The following is a 14,932-nucleotide window of genomic DNA, read 5'->3' on the forward strand; positions in this document are numbered from 1 at the left end:
TAAGTTCTTTTATTTGTGGTCTAAACCCATATCTCTAATGTAAAACCCTTTTGTAGACTCCAGGCTGACCTTTCGAAGATGTCCTGCAATGATTTTAACTTACAGGGTTTAAAAGTTGACTCTCCCATCTTCTACCTCTCCCTGAGTCATGCGGGTTTGGTCATTGGATTCCACGTTGGCTCCATCATTGTCTCTTTCCTCTTGTCCAGCCCATCACCAGGTTAAGACCTTTTCCTCACCAGCTCTTTCTCTTTTTTAAAGTAGAAATCATCTTTCCAGATGCATTTTTCTTCCATAATATCTAGTATACAACCTTGTACAGAGCAAGTCCTTAGTAAATAGTTGTCGAAAGGAATGTCCCATTCTTCTTCTCTTCTAACTGCTATTAGTATTTAATCAGAAATGTTAAATCATTATTAAAGCCAATAAAATGAGAATGAGCAATCTTCTCTTTTTTTCCATCCTCAGCTCACGTAGAACATTTAAACCACCTGAAATAGAATAAACCGGTTAGAAAAACAATGTTGTTTTCCGAGGCTCTATAGAATATAAATTCAGTGAAAATCTGTTCAAACCACAACTCTAATTAAAGATTTTAGCTGCCAAATAATATGTTCTGGTTAAAGCCAACTTGGTATTATGGGGTGTTTCATGAATAGCAGCAAAAGTTTTTATACTTTGCTGTTGATTTTCTCATGGGAAACTCATGTAAAGGAGAGCGATACCTCCCTATTGACTTTAACTTTCAGAAATGCAAAGCATGCTGAAATTGTACATAATTCTCTTCTAAAGAAAAGGAAATAGCATTTCAATGGTTTTCCTCGGTGTCATTGAATTATGGTGGGGCACAATTATGTCTGTTAAATTGATTTACCAGATGGAAAGTGACATTTTATATTTAGCTGATTAAGTTGTAGGAGACTGGAATTGTATCTCGTATTGTGAACATCATATGTAAAAGCAAAAATATTTTAATTAACTACATTTTGAAAGTGGCTAATTAGAGGTTTAAACTGATTTCTTCCCTCCTTTTTCTTACATTGTACTAAAAAAGGAAATTGTTCTTAGAAATGGGCCTTATCACACAGTTTTTATTTGGCTTAATAGTTTAATATCTCAAATGGAATCTGTTTTTAAAAAGGTAAAATGGTTCCACTTGAGTCAGTTATGAAACTACTTGCTTATGGTTATTTAATATATACAAAGTACTTTTAGCATTTTAGGGTTAAATGATCCTTAACTTACTCCATTATGGAAATTTAACAGAAAAATTTTAAAGAAAAAACTATATTTTTGTCTTTATTTTTCTCCTTTGGATCTTTTTACAAATAAGCAAAGAAATTAATAAAACCTTTATCTTTTATAGAAAATGAAATCTGAGAAATAGTAAATACTATTTTTAAGTAGTAAATGCCAATTTTAAGTAAATTACTTTCCTGGTGTTTTTGCTAAGTGATGGGCGTATACCATTAATAGTTTTCTTTAATATCCTACTTACCTAAAAATACTACAATAAAAACATAGCACAGTAAAACCTGATCTCGTCAGAACCAGTATTGGAGAATATTCAGATGTCCAAAGCAATGCCAAATTTGGAATTCATTAGACAGCTGTATTTGGGCTCCTATGGCTCCTGTAATAAATTACCACAAACTTGATTGCTTAAACTAACACATATTTATTATCTTACTGTACTGGAGGTCAGAATCCAAAATGGGTCTCACTGGGCTAAAATTGAGGTGTCAGCAAGACTGCGTTCCTTTCTGAAGGCTCCAGGGGCAATTCCATTTCCTTGTTTTTTCCAGTTTCTGGGGGCTTCTCAAATTTTCTGTCTCGTGGCCCTATTCCATCTTCAAAACCAGCAAAGACTAGTTGAGTCTTTCTCACACTGTGTCACTCTAACACTCACTCTTATGCCTCTCTTCCAAATTTTTAAAGGACTCTTGTGATTATATTTGGCCCACCAGAATAATCTATGATAATCTTTTTATCTTTAAATAAACTGATTAGCAATCTTAAATCCATCTGCAACTTTCATTTCCATTTTATCATGTAAAATAATAGTCATAAATTCTGAGGAGTAGAACATAGACATTTTTGGGTAGGGAACATTATTCCGCCCACCTCGACTTCTTAGAGGTTTTATTAGGATGATGTTTACTACAGGGCACTTTGACTTACTGCCCCTTTACCATTTTATTTGAAGTTTGTTTGAGGTTTATTTATCTTGACAATCATCCAGAGAAAGTTGGCTAAATAGAGGGTGTTTAACTGAAGGTCTGTTTAGAGAAGGGTTCTGGGGTGACCTTCATGAATCCAGAAGCAAAATATTGCTTTTTACATCAAATAGATAATAGTGTTTCCTTATAAAGATGTATTCTAAAGAAAATTGATGATAAAGATAATAAAGCTATTAATTCCATCGAAGCAGAAATTAATTACCAAGAACATTCCAAAACCATAAAATTAACAAAATCAAAACTTGCAGAGGAAAATGAATAACAAGACCTACCCAAATGACTTGGAATGTTAGAGACAGGAGAAGAAGAATAAGAAGCACGGTGGCATTTGAGCTGGGTGGAGGACCAGAATTCAGCTGACCTTTTATCATTCGTGCTGTTGATTTGTGGGAACTAGAAGTGTTTGAGGGGCTTTAAAGGGCCAAACAGACTAGTGGCAGCATCTAAAGACTTAAAATATATTGAAGCAGGTAACAGTTCTAAGTTGTAGTAATTAAACCTTAAATAAATATATGTACATGACAAGGTTGACCAGAAAGCCACTTAGAGACTAATGGAACCACCTTCTACATAGTGACATAATCCAGAAATCTGTAGGCACATTGGACTAATGGTTCTCCCTCACATCATCAGATATTCTGTCATTGCTTGCTTTTAAACCTTCTCTTTTTCATCATGCTGTCTGTTGTAGTTCAGTACTCATTTAGTGCAATCCCTATTCCAGTTATTAACCATTCTCTAATTCCACTATACCCTTGTCCAGTCAACCCCTTTTCTTTTTAAAATTTATATCTAGACTTCTTACTCTTCTACTTAAGAATTATTTAATACCCTTTCCATCACGTATAAGGTTGAAGTCCTTTCATGGCATGCATGAACTTCTTCCCACTCTCCCTCTCTAACTTTCTCCTTTATTTTTCTCACTCCACCATTCATATCCCTTTACTCTAAGGGTACCAAACAAGTTGCAGTTCCATGAATAATTCTGTTTCACACTTATACAAGCCTGGTTTTTCAAATAGTCCTTGCTCTTCCTAAAGTGTATGCTCGAATAGTTTATTCTTATCTTTAAATGCTCAGCTGATATATGCTTCCCCTCTTTTAAGCTTTTCTTCATGCCTTCCTGTCACCCACCAGGCTACCCTAAATATTCGCTACATTCTTTATGCCAAATATATATGCCCAAATATACTGAGACATATCTCTATACATATATGTCTATATAAAAATTAAAATTCTCTGCTTAGAAATCCTTGAAGATATTTATAGGTTGTTTGGTATTATATCCCCAGAGCTCATAATAGGCACCAAATAAATTTATCTTACATGGATAAATATATAGAGAGAATAAAATTGGAGCTAATATACATCTCTTTAGGTATTTAAAATATAGGAAGATTCTTTATGAAAGAATTTTTTAAAACTTAATCTGCAGTAATATTTTGTAGGAAAAAATTGAGTGACTGCTTTTGGATGGCTATAAACTGGGCTAGTAAGAAAACAAAACAAATGAAACAAGCTAGAGAATAATTTTATAGTTTTATTGGAATGAACTGAAAATTTTCAGATAAACAGAGAAAAGTTGAAAGTCATATATGTGAAGAAAGTAAATTTTATGATATTTAAAATTAGATAGTTATCCACTTTATTTACTGTATATCATTCTATTAAATACTTCTTAACTCTTTAAAGTCAAAAGAAAGGATATACTGTCTACATTTTCAGGCAAGAAAATTGAGACACAAAATAATACATTACCCAAATCACCCAGTTAGTGGCGAGTCCAAACTGGAAGCAACTCCAGATTCTCCTGAATGTAACCAGGTGAGGTTCATGCTAAGAGCACAAATAACTACAATAAAGGTTAGATTTATGCTGAAACTCAGAGAGTTATCAGGTGATAGAGATTAATTTTCTGGATGAGGAGTATACTGTCTCAGCATGAGTCCTTACGAATACTGGGTTACCCCGGGGCATATCTCACCCACTAAGATGGTCCTCTCCCTGTCATGAAACCAGTTCACACCTGTGTTTATACATGTTGCTGTGAAGTGTCTGGGTAGAAAGTATGTTAAAAAGATTTATACCCACAAATAATACTATTCGTGACATTTCTATTTTAAAATGTAAAAGACACATCTAATAGAGGAGACGGATAAAACTATAAAATACACACTGTAATTTTGTTCATGCATAGACAGGAATTAGTTCAATACTGAAAGAAGATATTGATTTGAGTAATTAATTCTGAATTTTTATTTATAAGTATAAATTTTCAGAACTAAAGAGAATATTTTGAAAATAAAGATAGAAATACATCTGTAAATTCAGACTCCCTTAAAAGTAGCATGTTATTTAAGTTGTGAAATGCTCGTTCAGAAGTAAGACGTTATTATAAACCCTTAGGCTTTACACTAAAAAATGTATTTTAGAAACTGAATTGAAGGAAACTGAAACATGCTCCCAATCTAGTTTGTTTCATTAAAGTGATCATTCAAAATTTTGGTATATTTTCAAAATGTAGATCTTCCAAATTTATCTTGGATAAAATATTGTATATTTGAAAAATGAAAACATATAAAGGAATAAACATATGAAGGTATTCTAGACTGGTGAGATATGGATTTCCTTTACTCCCAAACATAGTATTTTTTGATACTTGTCAGAAAAATGACATTCCTCCATTCTACATCTGCTATAGAAGACTTCTTGCCATACATTCAAAACCAAGAAATTCTTAGAAATTAGAGAAGTTGAAGTTCAGCTAGTTCTCTTCTTAGCATTTGAAACCTAGCCTTTTAATGTAAGTATTCATTCATGCATGGATATATGCAAGCATGCATTTATTCATTCAACAACTGTTTATTGAGACCCCACGTGAATATATAGTTGCTAGGTACTGAGAATAGGCATTAAATTAATTATTATATATACTGTCCTGAGTGCTATGTGTGCTAAAGTAATTTCAGGAAACAGTGAGGGTTAGAGCCTTATTGCAGTGTTTGAGGTTAGGAAGTGGTGGTGGCAGGTGTAAGGCTACTTTAAAAACAAAACAAAATTTGACTGTGAATTAATGTATAAATGCAGACAGTAGCCCAAAACATCTAACATCAATATCTCAGGTGGGCTTACTTTCATTTGAATGAGAAAGAGCTGAGCCTGTCTACGTAATGAGAAGAAAGACAGGAGATAGAGGGAGTTTGAAGATACAGATTGAATAGCCTCTGTTACTATTGTATAATTTTGCTAAATTTTGCTTGATATTGATCTTTGAAGCCTTAGTTCCCATTCATTGTCCCTTCCCCACCTTGCTAGCATATTTAATCTCCATTTCTTGCATTTGCCAGCATCTTCCCTTGGACAGAGTGGTTTCCTCTACATAGAACTGCACTTCCCTCCCACCTTTGCTTGTCAGAGTGTCACTCAGACCCCAGAATTTCCCCTCAAAACAAGTGAATCTCTGCCTTACAGCCACACCACTCTGCTTATACCTATCACGTGGCATTGATCAGTTAGTATAGTATTCATTCTTGCTAGACTGTGAATACCTAGAAGAAAAAGGCTCTCTATCTCTGAGGCAGTTAACTCAACCTTAATATATCCCTTTCTTAGTCATTGACTCATTCACTGAAAAAGTAATGAATGGGTTTATTTTATGTAGTAGGCCTTGTATATGCTAAATAAATAATGGAAAAATAACTAGACAGGTTCCCACACATTCCCAGTCTTCATGAAACTTCTCACCTTGGTTCTAATTAATCAATAGCTTTTAATTGAATTTAATTAAACAATGGAGCCAACTAAATAGGAAGTTTTAATTTTAACTATAGCTATGTAGTATTTCATCGCTTATTACAATTTGTTTCTGTCCAGAATCTCAAAGTTTGATTAAAATATCTGTTAAAAATGGTAATTTGTACTTTAAATATCATAAAAATTCTGACAAAACAATTATTTCCTCTGTTTGTCCTCATATTTAAAAAGAAAAAGGAAAACATTGGATAGTAATTTGTACATTCACTCATTTACTACTTAGGAAAAGATTCATCATAAATTGAAGTCATCATAAATTGAATCTAGATAGAAGAAGAAATACAGGAGAGTCAAGAGACTTGGTGGGTAAAGCGATAGATATCCAGAATAGCAGAGAAGAATAGACAACTCCACAGAAGGGATCTGAGGCTGGTGAAAAAAACAAAAAACAAAAACAGAATAAATGGAATCATTTAAAAGAATATGCAGTGCCTGGGAAAAGACTCAAAATATATTAATAAGTGAACAAACAGGATATAATCATAAATATTATATGATTCTCATTTTCAAATACTTTTACATATAAAATACAAAAGAAACATTTTAACATTTTAAACATATATGACTTAAATAACCAGAAGAAAGCAACAAATGTTATTAAATAAACATTTTCAGAAGAGCACACTGTAAATTGAGTAACATTAGTAACCTTTATCAATATACTTCTGAAAAAGAATAATTCTCTTTTAACAAATAGACATAATTGATATATTCTCAATAAAAGGTTGGATAAATGTTTACAGTAGTATTACTGAATCAAAAAGAATAGTATTATAATTTCTCCAGAAAATTGCATTCAGATATTACCATAAATCTGGCTAGTTATTAGAAGCTAAAGTTCTCAAAGAAATTAGTTTTAAAACTTTTACATATGCACTACATATTATTAAATGGTTATAATTAGAAAGAGTTAGATTAGAAATTTTATTCCTTAACAGCAAATATGTAAAATCTGACTTATAACTGTAAAGATTCATATTATCCAAGCCAAGAAAAACCATAGGTTGTCTTAGATTTATTGTTTTATTCTGAATGCTGATTTTGCAAACACATAACTTTTGTCTAATTGTGAAATTATTGAATTAGAATAACCTATATCTTTAGATCAACTAGATTAGATAATTTACTATGTCCCCAAAGTGTCTTTTCATAACTGTAATGATTATATGATTGAAGAGTCCACACATGACATGAATTACTACAGTGCTAGCCTAAAAGAGAGAAGTGACTTGGGCAGGAACTATTCCAGGAAACCTAATCTTCATAAAGGATATTCAGAATACAGCAAATGGGTGATAGATTGTATGTATTTGTTTCCAAATGACAGTATTAGAATATGGCAGCTCCTAAAGTAGCCCTGTGCATGGGAGATAGGAAAAATTCAGGAGAAAGAGGCCAGGTAGATAAAGTAACAGATCTAGTAGAGCAGGAAAGAATAGACAGTGGGATCTGAGGCTTGTGATGGAGGCATGACCTTCACCTGTGATTACAGGGGTAATTGTGTATTGCAGGTGGAATTATTGAATATCTCAAATATTCATTAATATAAAGATACAATAACCATGCTCTTAATTTTGATTGATAATGATTTTGATAATATTATTTTAACCATTACTCAATGAATACATTCCTTTTCTCCTTATGATCATATCCAATGAGAATGAAGAATTTCTATATATACCACAATGTGGAATTACATTTTTGTCTTAAGTTGTTGGTGTAAAGAATATTCACAATTTAGGATTAAAATAAACAGAGATGAAATGCACACAGTAGGTAACCATTCTTAGTAGATAATGGTATACTTGACGTAAAACTAAATAAAGCACAAATTATAAACAGACAAGTTAAAAAAGCGAGGAAAATATGTAAAGTCAATTATTAACCAAAAAATATTTTAGATATACTGAGTAAAAGATCAGAAAAGGACTAGTGTTATTTTTGCTGTTATACATAACACTGCACTAGGCAAAGGGAGTAGACCAGTTGTAACCTTCTATTCCTCTTCTTACCTTTTTATTTTATTTGTTTTGTTTTATTTTAATATGTTTCTTAATCTTATATGTGGACTACATTAAACATTCATCTATTCAATTTCTACCTATTGAACAACTTTTGGTTTTTCTGTTTTCGTTTATGTTTTTTTGACAGGCAGCCGGCTGAGTTAGGAACTTTATTCCACCCCTTTAATCTTCCATCACAATGCTTGGTTGGCATTGTTACTGCCTTATAATAGATAAAATATTCACAGAAATCAAGCATCTCACCCAGAGTTGCAGTTAATTCATGAAAAGTTAGCATTAAAATCTGAGTCTGGTCTGTCTGTGTCAGAGAACTGCTTGCTTCTACAAAAGATAGTTTCCTTGTCTGTGTGTGGTGTGTGTGTGTACATGTGTGAAAATGACACTCATACATACACCAATCTCTTAGTAAAATGATGAGTCTGGGCCTTGTCACTTAATGTGCCTTGGAATCCAAATTTTTAAACCTGTGCTTCTGCTACCTATCTTTACTATTACATTACTTTTGTTTATTCTCATACCCCATCATACCTAAGTTCATTCTGCACCGTGGAGATTGATCAGTATGAGAAGAAAGATTTCCAATACATTTGGCTTATGAAGCATTCTTTACATGTTTTCTGTTTCCTATTACTTTTTTCTTTTAAGTAAAAAGAGAAAAAGGTTTTAGTTCTGTCCTCTTTATTTTAATATTGTTTCATTTAAATAATGATAATCAATTTTTCATGCAAGGTTTCCAGCTCAGCAGACAAATGCATTTAGATAGGCACAGGCACCAAAAAGCTTGCTTCTCTTTCTGTGATTAATTGAGATGTAGAGAGTGATGGGTGTGGGGTAAAGATAGAAAGGCAATTAGTGCAACAAGGCATGAAATACATTCAAATACAAGTAAAATGTCTCCCCAGTTAGTGATCTCTTTCTAGGCTCTTGAGAATTTGCATTCCATTAGTAAGTCCCTGGAATGAAAATCTTCAGACTTTAGGGAGGCCAGAGCATTAAAAAATGGAATTAACTCACACTACACACTGAGTCAGCACAATAGGTTATTAATTTTACTGCTTGGGTATATATCATGCTGAGCTTTGGTGTGTGGGCTTCTAAAATGTTATGAGTGAATTTATAAAGCATTGCAAGGACTAAATGATGGTTATCTATCATTCCACCCTTCGCCCTCACCACTGACATTCTAATGTCTCTGGTGACTCAAAACCAGTAATACAGGTGAAAGTTTTTTAGTTCCATGGATATGGAACTTTACTTAGAAAAGCTGCACGTAGGTTATTTTGAGGAAATAAATTCATGTTGAACTTCCTAGAATATCAGTAACTTCTAGTTCTGAAAAAACTATGTCCTCAATTGATAAAGGAAAAATTATGACAATGCCTCAAATATTACCCTTCCCCAAATTGAGAAATTTTGTCTTTCTGCATATCTCCATAACCAATAGAAGTTGACTAACTTTTCTTTCTTTAAAAACAACTGTGGTATTAAAAATGTTTTAAAACATTTCTAAGTATAAAATGCATTGAAATATTTAATATTTTCAAGCTACTTATAGCACTCTCTGATTTCTGATCATCTTTCCTGTCTTCCCTTACTCTCTTTTGCATCCTCTTTTAGAATCTCTAACAGATATTATTATCTCCTTTGGCTGTCCCATTGCTGTACAATTGTTAACAACTACCATTTACTGATTGCTGGCCCCACACTTAGCAATATTGAGCTTTTGAGTCTAGATAATTCTTTGTTGCGAGGACTGTACCGTGCATTGTATGGTATTTAGAAATATTCCTATTCACTAAACTCCAGTAGCAACTCCTCATACTGACAATCAAAAATATCTCCAATCATTGCCAAATGTCCCTTGGTGTCAAAATTTTAGCTGGTTGAGAGCCACCAATTTATCTTCTACTAGACATTATTTCATTTGATTCTATAATAACTTTTCAAAATGTGTAGGACTGTGTTAATCAGAGTTTTGGCAAGAAATAGAACCTACACAATATGGGTCCTAGACTTTTATAAAGGGACTACTTACAATTACTAAGGGATGTTGAGGTACCCAGAAAATAGCAACAACAGGAAGCCATTCTCACCCCTAGGGCTGAAGAAGCAAGGAGAGGAGATAGTGTTCCCAGCGTACTGGGAAAGCTGGAGCCATGGAGCAGAGGGCTTCTGGAGGGAGATGAAACAGGAAGAGACAAAACTGTAACCCATGATGCAGCACTGTAGCACAGAGAGCACAGAACACCCTGGTCCCTCCCTCCTTAATCCTTTGATCACTAGCCAGTCCTACCGGGAGGTTGAGAAATCTCACCCGCAAAATATCGGAGTAATGTAACCCCAGGATTCAGCTTCCATGGGATCAAAAGAAAGAAATAAAATGGAATTTGTTGGGACAAATGGAAGCAAACAAAAACAAACAAACAAACAAAAAAAACTATCCCCAATTTTAATATGAGAAACTGAGTTTATAGATATAAAGTAATGCATCCAAAGTCAAATAGCTAATACATGGAGCAGATATTGAAATGCACACCTATTGACATACTCTACAAAGGTATAACTCAAGCTCATTGGCATGAATGAACAGAAATTCAGTGAGTGAGGCTATGAGTTATTCAAGATTATTGATTTTAGTAGCTGACAGATACACAATCAGAACCTAGTTCTCATTCCTAATCTGGTGTTCATTTTTTTATGTTGACCACGGAGAGAAATTTAAGAGCTGTGTATCCAGCCCATTCCTAAATAGACAAACATAAAAATGATGGCTATCGGCCAACCTGAAAAGTCACTTTTTTTTTTTTTGAAAAGCTGATGAATTCTAGCTTTCATGTAGAATGTTTAAATGGCATCTGCTGTTTTTCCAAGTTATTGGCACATTTTTTTCTTGATTGTGGACTCTCGACCCCAGCTGGTGCAAAGCTTCAGGAGAGAGAGGCAAACTGGACTGAGAATCAGGAAATTGAGGCCCCACAACTGGCTCTGTCATTGCTAACTGTGCCAGCCACAACAGTAGTAGCGATAATTAAAATTCTCTGAACTTTTTCTTTTCTTTTGCATTCACCCAGATCTTCACAATTATTCTCCGGTATCTAATCAGGTAGTCACAGCTCTATGAAATAAAGAAGATGTTAGACTTTCATGTTTCACAAATGAAGAGTCAGGTTCAGTATGCACTAGAGTCTCATGAAAATCCCATAGCAGAGAAGTGGTACCAGGTGGACTCAACTCCACATCTTCCCACTGAAAACGAAGTGCCTTTTCTACTCCCCCTTTTGAAGTGATTAATCAATATATCTATTCCCTCTGGACAGCCAATCTGTAATATTTAATCCATTAGGTTTCATCATAAAATCCTGCCTAGATAAAAGTCAGAATCTGTGATTTTAATCTTAGTGTAATAAAGCAAGGTGACAGCAGATACCAATATTGTTAGAGATTCCTTGTTTTTTCCTTTCTTTGTTTTAGATGAATATATTTATTAACCTGTAGCTTTTTAGAGGCAAAAATTGGTGTTTTTAAAGGAATTTTAAAATAAATATTCAGAGGAGGAAAAGTTTAAGTAAATTAATATAGTACTATTTTCTCCCTTTAATCCTGGGTGAGTTGGATGCTATTAATCCAGACTCAGACTTCTCCACTAAGATAAAGTGGGCCGATACTCCTGGCAGGTCTGGCAAGCATCCTAATTCTTCCCCAAAACTGTGTAACTTCTTTGCCTCAAAGTGGGAGGCCCAGGAAGTAGCCCATTTCAGGCACTATGTCATTGAGAGTTTTGTTCTGGATCTTGATTGCTTCCCATCCTCCACCCCCTCCCATCTCCTACTTTTACAATATTTTTAGGACTCCATTTTTGCTTTTTCATTTTTGCTTTTGCATTTTCATTTTTGTATTTTCATCAATTAAATCAGTTGTACAAATTGAAAAAATTAACTCATTTTATTTTCGGTAACTGAATATTTCTTTTCAAATTCCTATTGACTTAGCCAGTTCCAAGAAAACCTAGGACGCAAGAAGTCTCAGTCCAAGGTAACGCTGCAGGGAAGGGAAAAAGAAAAGAATAAACAGAAAACTAAGGTATAGATATTTGATGTCTAAAAGCAATAAATAAATAAATAAATGAATGAATAAATAAATAAATAAATAAATAAATAATTTTAAGTTCTACTTTTTACACTTTTTGTCGTCTGGCAAAATATAAAATTCCTTCAAAGAAATCATTTTTATTGATCAAAAATTCTAGCTACATTTTATCATCATATCTGATATAGATGATTAGTAATGCTTTAATAATGTTTTATAATTGTTATGGTGTCCATATGTAAGGAAAGGTGGTGGAGCAATATTTTCAGTGTTTAGAAGACTAGACTTGAACTAGACTACCTGGGTACAGATCCTGCCTTCATCCCTTTATACCTATATGACCTTGGGCAAGTTACTTACCCTCTCTGTGTTTGAGTTTTCTTATTGATGTAATCAAGGTATAAATAGAATCTACCTATATAGATTTTTTATGGTTAAACAAGGTAATATTAACAAAGTGTTTGGAACAGTAGTGGAAAGTAGAAATCGCCATATAAATGTTAGCTATTTTCGGAAACATCCTTTCCATAAACATCAACACCACTGCCACCATCATCATCATCATTGTCATTGACTTCTACTACACAGAAACTCAACCCAATGTTTCCATTCCTCTAAAATATAATTACTTAAAAACCTAATAAATAATGTCTCTTTGAAGAGCATCACTATTTAGAATAGTTTAACCAAAGAAAAAACAACATATGTATGAATAATGTGCATTTTATTTTGGAACATATAACCTAACTCGCAACTTCCAATTCTAAGACTTGGCCAACCTTCTTTTCTAGTTGACCGTACATTCATTGTATAGAAAAGTTTACTAATAGTGATTCCATTTGTTTTGATGTAATTATGCTGAGTATATTTCCCCAGATTTTCAGGTTAGAAACTACTGACAAATATTCCAGAAGTCAGAATTAAGACGTGAACTATATGCTACCGAGATTCCTCTTATTACCAGTAGTCAGCCCACAGTCTCTAAAAACACATTAGGGTACTGTTTTTGTGGTTATTGAGTTTCACCCTTGAGAGAATTAAAAGGACTGAAATGAAGTATAATAAATCTTACTCTGACCAAAACATATTTAGTGATTAAACTTCCCATTAACAATCTCAATTCTGCTAGATAAAATAAGTATAAAACATATTTTCACTCCTTTTCCATTTTGCATTTAGAGAAGTAGAAAAGCATTTTGTACATTTCATAAAAATAATTACTACATTTGTCATTTACTTAATTTAGAGTTAATGCCTTATTTACACGCTTTGGGTTTTAATTTGAGATAAGAAGGGACCAAGAGAAGAGTGAGCCGTTTTTTATACACAAGAGCAATTGGCTCTCTATTTTTAATTTTTATCTATTTTCTTTGTCTCAATCCCCAGCCTCTGAGCCCAACTTGAAGGTGCGGTCCAGGTTAAAACAGAAAGTGGCAGAGAGGAGAAGCAGCCCCTTACTCAGGCGGAAGGATGGAAATGTCACTTCATTCAAGAAGCGTATGTTTGAGGTGACAGGTAATTGAGGACTGGGCAGACATAACACTAAAAAATGCTGGTAGTAGTAATGAAAAAAATAGTTTAGAATAAAGATGCCTGTTGCATATTAAAAGTTATTTTGAGGAGAAATATTTCTTGAAAGGAAATTATATTGAAAACTCACAAGTAGTTCAGTAAACCTTGCCATGCATTCGCCAACTGTGTTAAACAGGAAATGAATGAAAAACAGAACTTTGTGTCAATCTAGGCATAACTAAGGAATGCCAAAGCTCACCTTAATATTTTCAGAAATGGGCAGTCCATTTTGGGAATGCCAACCAGGAAAATATAACTTTTAATGAAATTTGATGAGAAATGAGCAGAGGGAGGTCCAAGAAGAACACTTCCCCCATACTCAGACATAAATGTACAAAATACATCTGGGAAAATTAAACTACATAGAACAGCAAAACCTTGACTTTTCAACAAATTTACAGAACTCATAAATGACTTTATGTGTTTACTAGTGAGCTGGGACTTATGGCAGGAGGGGGATATATTGCCTTTTATGAAGGGAAAGAATCTGTCATTTTCACTAGTCTCAAATGGAAGAGTTCATATTTTTTTAGCTGCTTGGTTAGTAGTGGGGTGAACAGGTTAGGAAATTCAACCTGATGTCTTACAAAGCTCCTAGCCCCAATTGTACTTGGTCTGAAATTAGAGAAGACCTAGGGATCCGAGAACTAAAAAGGCTAGCCAAAACAATAATACTGACTACTGTTTATTGAATGCCTACTTAGAACTATGCATTGTAGCTGATCATTTCCTTTGGTTGTATCAATAAAAAAAGTGATAATCTGCAGCCATTTTTCTCTATTCTCAAGGAAAATTGTGCTTATACCAATTAGTCAGGTGATATATTATTTCTCCAAGATCAGATCTTATCCTTAGGAGATTTTAAAAAATTATTTGTTTTCTATATCTCCTCTGGCAATGATAGTATCTAGATTTGGGAGCCAATATGGAGAAGATTGTGGAAGCAGAGGTGGAGAAGTATATAATACTAATGCAGCTTATTAGTCTGACAGGTTATTTAGAGGGGGAAAATGTTTAGTCTCCTGTTCAATCCTAGCAAATTATTATGTTTATCTGAAGAAGAGTATTAGTGGGAAATGTTTCCTTAAGGGATAAGAAATATTAAATCAGTAAACAAAAATTATTTTATTAGAGTTTATATTTATTTTCCAATACCAAAAATAATCACTATCTTAGACTACTTGAATTCTAAATTCA

General features: G+C 33.5%; 1 protein-coding gene across 8 annotated transcripts in view; it reads left to right on the forward strand.

Annotated features, from left to right (window-relative positions):
• HDAC9 (histone deacetylase 9) overlaps positions 1–14,932 on the forward strand; it is a 298,491-nt gene that overhangs the window by 105,261 nt on the left and 178,298 nt on the right. For 4 of the 8 annotated variants that reach the window (XM_025046886.1, XM_025046888.1, XM_025046887.1 and 1 more), the window contains exon 5: positions 13,550–13,678. The exons of the other annotated variants lie outside the window; for them this stretch is intronic. In XM_025046886.1, the coding sequence (XP_024902654.1) occupies positions 13,550–13,678 (129 nt within the window). The remainder of the gene's footprint in view (positions 1–13,549; positions 13,679–14,932) is intronic. 8 annotated transcript variants of the gene reach the window in all.

The sequence above is a fragment of the Pteropus alecto genome, unplaced genomic scaffold, assembly GCF_000325575.1.
Source record: "Pteropus alecto unplaced genomic scaffold, ASM32557v1 scaffold21, whole genome shotgun sequence".
In the NCBI taxonomy this organism is placed as follows: Eukaryota; Metazoa; Chordata; class Mammalia; order Chiroptera; family Pteropodidae; genus Pteropus; species Pteropus alecto.